General features: G+C 58.3%; 1 protein-coding gene across 3 annotated transcripts in view; it reads right to left on the bottom strand.

Moving 5' to 3' along the window:
* Positions 1-5580, bottom strand: part of TSPAN32 (tetraspanin 32) — a 31769-nt gene that overhangs the window by 1049 nt on the left and 25140 nt on the right. For 2 of the 3 annotated variants that reach the window (XM_069107290.1, XM_069107291.1), the window contains exons 5-7: positions 2175-2276; positions 1762-1845; positions 714-797 (exon numbers count right to left, since the gene is read on the bottom strand). In XM_069107290.1, the coding sequence (XP_068963391.1) occupies positions 714-797; positions 1762-1845; positions 2175-2276 (270 nt within the window). The remainder of the gene's footprint in view (positions 1-713; positions 798-1761; positions 1846-2174; positions 2277-5580) is intronic. The other variant, XM_069107292.1, reaches the window with a different exon arrangement.

Here is a 5580-nt window from a genome sequence, read left to right as displayed (position 1 = left end):
CTAGACAGCACCACCTAATGGAGGGCCTTCCTACCGGAGCCCTTTCTAGGAAGGATCCCTGTGGCCTTTGGCATAGGGTCGGGGGAAGAAGGGAGGGAGGAGCAGAGCCCTGAGACTCTGGGCACCTTCCTGGTGGCTGGAGTTGGGCATGGACCTTTCAATTCACAGGCTTTGGGGAAGGTGTCTGGGACATTCCATTTCTCCAGCTCAGGGAGAGAAAATTCTGAGGATTTAGGCTGGGGAATCCAAAAGGAAGTCTTGGTCCAGAGGACGGGGTGCTGACTCAGGGTCACACACATAGGAAGGGGTTTTCTGGCACCAAATCCAGGGACTGCTCACTGGGAGCCAGGGAACCTTGTTCCCTCTGTGGCTTTGGGCAAATCACATCACTTCCTCAGTTTCCCCATCTGTAACATGCAACAGTGGGTCTGAGGGATGCTCTGGAAGGCCCTCAGCCTGAGGGTCCTAGACAAGGGAAGCATGCCCTGCCGAGGAAATGGGAAGGGTCATCATAGGACTTCTTTATGGGCCAGGAGAAGACGGACCTTCTTCTAAGCCCAGGTCTAACCTAGCCCTGTCCCACAGGGTCACAGCTCTGTACTCTGGACAGAGTACTCCCTGAGGTGGGAGGGAGGTGGGGGGGGAGGGAGGAGGGAGCTGGGAAGGGGGGAGACCGGGGGAGGGAGCCAGAGAGGGGGAACTGGGGTGGGTACCATGAAGGCCAGGGTGATGATGAGAAGGAGGGTGGTTAGGCGCAGGTGTTCCCTCATCAAGCTTCTGATCTCCTGGAGGCAGCCCTGGAAGGCAGGGAGGGAGGCAGGCTGAGCAGAGCAGAGGCTGGCCCCCACCCCCACTTGTGGGAGGAGCAGGGCCCCCACTCCCCTGGCCCCGGTGGGGCCTGAACCAGGCTCGGCATCCCAGAGAGGGGTCCCCAGACAGCCTGGGCCAGGCCCTGCAGCTGCACCCTCGGCCACCTGCCCTGGCTGGGGCCTAGGCACTGGGGGCTGCCGGCTGGCTGGGACGTACCAGGCACTGAGCGGGCATGAGGTCATCATAACATGCAGTTCCCATGAGGGCAGAGAAGGCCCTGCGGATTCTGGAGGCCCTTTGGGGGGGTGGGGCAGGGCCGCTCGGGTGCTCAGGAGACCTTTACAGGCTTAACTGCAGGAATGGAGATGCTTAAGGCTTACATGGAGCATTTGGGGCATGGGGGGTGGGGGGCAGCCTGGCCTTGGGGGGGGGGTAGCCTTGTTCTCTTGGCCCCAGGGAGGAGTCGGGGGAGGGCCGGGGAAGGGATGGAGAGGTGGAGTGGCCCCCAGCTTCAATCAGGCTTTCCCTCCTAGGAGGCTGGGCACGCGCTGGAGGGGCGACCCTGGCTCAAGCATAGGCTGGGACAGCTGGGTTCTGAGCCCCAGAGAACCCAGGCCTGGGTGCCACAAGCTGCCCACCCCTGAGAGGACCGTTCAGGCTGCCATCTGCTCCAGAACACACTCCTGAGGCTCAGGGTGCAGAGACCTGGGTTCAGATCCTGGCTCTATTCCTTACTCACCGCATGGCCCTGGACAAGTCACTGAAGCCTTGGAGCCTCAGCCTTCACGTGTAAAATGAGGGCCATACTTGAACTCCCTCCCTGGGAGGGCTGTGTAATAGTTCTCACCTGGGGCGGCCAAGACAGGGCTGGAGTCCTGCCCACACCTCTCCCCCACCCCCAAGCCAGGCCCAAGCTGACCCCTCCAGCAGCCTCCCGGCCTTCCTTCGTACCTCTCTCTGTGGGCCTCCCCTACACAAGGCCTTTTCCTCCTGGCCAAGCCAACTGAGAGGGGAGATCTTTCCACAGCAGCCAAACTGAAAATGGCAGACGCCCCAGTGAGAGGCAGGCCAGGGAGCCATCTGCAGCTGCCTGGCCTGTCCTCTCTGGGCTCATCTCGGGCCAGCAGGTGGGAGGGTGCTGCCAGCAGCCTCTGGCCCTTCTCCAGGCTCTCTCATGAGCCCCACCCCCTTGAGCCTCAATACTCCTTTAGGGAAACTGAGGACCAGGGAGGGGCAGACTTTGCAGGGTCACCTGGGCCTTAGAACAGGAATCAAACCATTTCTGCCACAGGCCCGCCCTCCCTTTCTCTCCTTCCCAGGCCCCTCCCAGTCCAGGGCTTGTCCTCAGCCCAGCCAGGGCTCACCGTGTCATGCATGGCCACCAGCCTCTGCCACCAGATGTCGGACACATTCCTCATTGCCTGTTCATAAACCAGGTCGTAAGTGTCAAGCACGGAGTTCTCCACCTGTGAACAGACCCCACCAGGGTCAGTGAGTCCGGCCCTCTCCTTCCCCTTCTCTTCCCATCCCTTCCAGCTGTTACCCAGCTCCTACAACGGCCCCATGGCGGCTCCTGTCTATGCTCCCCACGCCCACCATCCCCATCACCAACATTACAATCACCTCCACCTGAAGACACTAAACAACTATCCCATTTTGTTGAGAAAATCAAACGGATTCCGTTTCGTGATTGATCCTGTTCTGTGTCTCTGGCCATTTTGGACAAGCGCCTCAGGGGCCGTTCTTTAATTCAGTTATGAGGGTCAGTTTCCTTTGAGTTAAATCTCCAAGTTCCATTTCCCTATAAATCACTTTAGCCTCTGGACCCCCAGCTGTCCTTGCCCAATCAGAGGAAGCCTGCCATGGGTCCACTCCCTGCACCAGAATTCTAGCGACCCGCTGGAGGGAGAGATTGAGCTAAGCCCACTTTCCTGAGCACCCATCACTCACACTGTCCCCAGGCCCGCCATGCTTCTGACTGGCCAACTGCATTGTCTTTCCTCTCTGAGGCTGCTTCTTCGGATGAGACCCTGGTTCGGGCAAATTCACACTTTGCCAATAAACTGTTCAGAACTGGGGTCCCAGGTTACCTTAATTTCCTTCGAGACATTATGAAGCGACTGAGGCCCAGACTGGTGAAATTTCCAGAGCTTGTCCTGCCCTCTGCCCTCTCCCCTCTCCCTTCTCCCTTCTCCCTTCTCCTTGGACTGTCTTCCCTTCACTTCCCACCTACTGAAATCCTTATTCTTTGAGGCCCAGTTCAGGAGCTGCCTCCTCAGTGAAGCCCTCGCTGATTCCCCTAGATCAGGGGTGATGCCACATGTGGCCGTCCAGGTCCTCAAGTGCAATCCTTTGATTAAATCCAAACTTCACAGAACAAATCCTCTTAATAAAGGGATGAAAGTAATCTTTCCTAGGCACCCGGTTGGTACCATAGTGCACAGTGTTGGGCCTGGAGTCAGGAAAACCTGAGTTCAAACCCACCCCAAATACGCACTAGCTGTGTGACCCTGGGCAAGTCACTTACTCTCTGTTGGCCTTGGTTTCCTCATCTTTAAATGAGCATCATCATAACAGCTGCCTCCCAGGATTATTGTGAAGATCACATGAGATGATGCTTGGAAAGTCCTTAGTAAGCATCTGGCACACAGTAGGTGCCGTATAAATGTCAGCTGCTACTATTATTGTCCCACTGCTGGAGCACCTGGCCTGATTTCTCTCTGCCCCCCTCACTGACTCCCTCCCTGTCTTGTCTTAGACTGGTCTGTGTCCATGGCTCATCTTTAGGCCACAGCCTGGTCCTCGGGCATGGTGCCAGGCACACAGGGGCTCAGTGACTAGAAGATGCATATTGCCAGGCAGGGCAAGACCTCCTCTGGCTACCTCCTGGGGGCCTCTCCCTGTGCCTGGGCCCCCGAAGACGTCCCCAGCAGGGCCCTGGAAAGTCCTACTGAGTGGGGGAGGCCGTGAGGACAGCCCCACGATGGCCGGTGGGGCATTGCGCCTTGGAGTGGTGCCCCCAGCCCCAGACACCAGCCTGGTGGTGGCCGTGGCTTACGCTGGCCATGGCTGGGGACAATGGTCATCTGGGGTATATGGGGGAGAGAATGTCCCCCTCATGTCCCAGGAAGAGGAGCCCAGGGCTTTTTCCTTTGCCCTGGGGAGCCCTCCTTAATAGAACAGGAGAGGGCAGCCCAGCATCCCCCCTTTCTCTTCTGTTCTCCCAAGCCCAGACTGCAGCAGCCGGTGGGAGGACATCTTATCGATCCCAGGACTCGGCAGAAAGCCTGGCAGTGCTCCTGCCAGGGAGAAATCAATGGGCCAGACAGCAGGCCTGAGAAAGGAGAAGCCTGAGGTGAGAGCATCCTTCTGGAAGATCTGGTCTTGGCATTCAAGGCCTGCCACAGCCCAGCCCCTCGCATCCGCTTCTCTGGCCTCAGCTCCCTGGTCCCTCCACAAAGACCAGGCAGATCCCACCTCCACACCCCGGAATGTTCTCTCTCTGGAAAGCCCAGCTTGGGAGCACGGTCAGCACGGTCAGCACACTCTGCCTGGTTCAGTCTGCCGCATGGGAGTTTAGTGAGCTCACTTAATGCATAATTCAGCCCCACCATGTGCCAGGCACTGGAGGGGGGGGGGGTACAGAAGCCAATGATTAGGACAGGCCCTTCCTGCAGAGGACACCCCTCCATCTCTGGCTCCTGGCTGTGCTGTAAGATGGGGCGAGGTGGTCATCGCTGGGGACCTGGTCCCCCTGTCTGGGCCCTGGGGCTCCTCTGTCACTCCCTGCTCTTGGAGACGGTGAAGACCTTGGCAGAACCTACACAGGCCTCACCCAGGTCTGTCTGCAGCCCCGGGAGTGGCAGTCGCAGCCCATTCCCATTTGGGAGGCAAACTTGTAGGGGCTCGTGCTCCACAGCAGCCCCTCTGCCTAGGCACTGTGGGTGGAGAGGGGAGAGCCAGGGCCTGGGCCCCCTCGACTGAAGCCTGATGGGGTCTCCCTCCTCTAGGGTGTTCCTGACCCCTCAGCCTAGTGCCAACGCGGGCCTGGTCTACAAGTTATGATGACGCATCTCGGCAGAGTGTGAGCTCTCTGAGGGCAGGTGGTTCTTACTCATGCCTTCAGAGCCCAGAGCCCAGCCGGGGCAGACACACAGTAGGTGCTTCACCAGATTTTCTGTCCAGACATACTCCTCATTTTGCATGATGAAGAACGGCCAGCACTAATATTGTGCAGGCTGGGTCTTCCTAAGAGGGTGGCCAGCACCCGCCTAGTGGCTGAGGCCCCCCACGTCTGTCAGTGGGGAGCTCCCAGCGCGGGACGGATGCCCAGAGGAGGAGAAGCAGAGAGAGCGGCCCAGTGGAATGGGGCCCGGAGGGCACATGGGCTCAGAGTGGGGACCTGCGCACCCTGAGCACCCCCCCCACAGGGGTCCTCCCCTGCCCCGCTGCCCTCAGCTGGCTAATCTCTAAAATGTGGGGGTGCCCTTGGATGCCTTCTCAAACCTGGCCAGGAGTTCTGTTCTCTCAGGCTCTAATACCCACACACACACTTACACTCACTCACATACACACTCAAAGACACACACACACTTGCAGACACACATATACACACTCATACACATACACTCACACTCACACACTCAAAGACACACACATACACTCAGACACACATTCATACATATACACTCATACACACTCACATACACACATACACTCAGACGCACACACACATACACACACTCACTCATATACATACACTCACACACA

Source organism: Petaurus breviceps, unplaced genomic scaffold (assembly GCF_028583685.1).
Source record: "Petaurus breviceps papuanus isolate PSGF00001 unplaced genomic scaffold, PetGlider_PUasm1.0 89794, whole genome shotgun sequence".
NCBI lineage: Eukaryota > Metazoa > Chordata > Mammalia > Diprotodontia > Petauridae > Petaurus > Petaurus breviceps.
The sequence above is the reverse complement of the archived record's forward strand: the minus strand, read 5'-3'. Positions and strand labels throughout refer to the sequence as shown.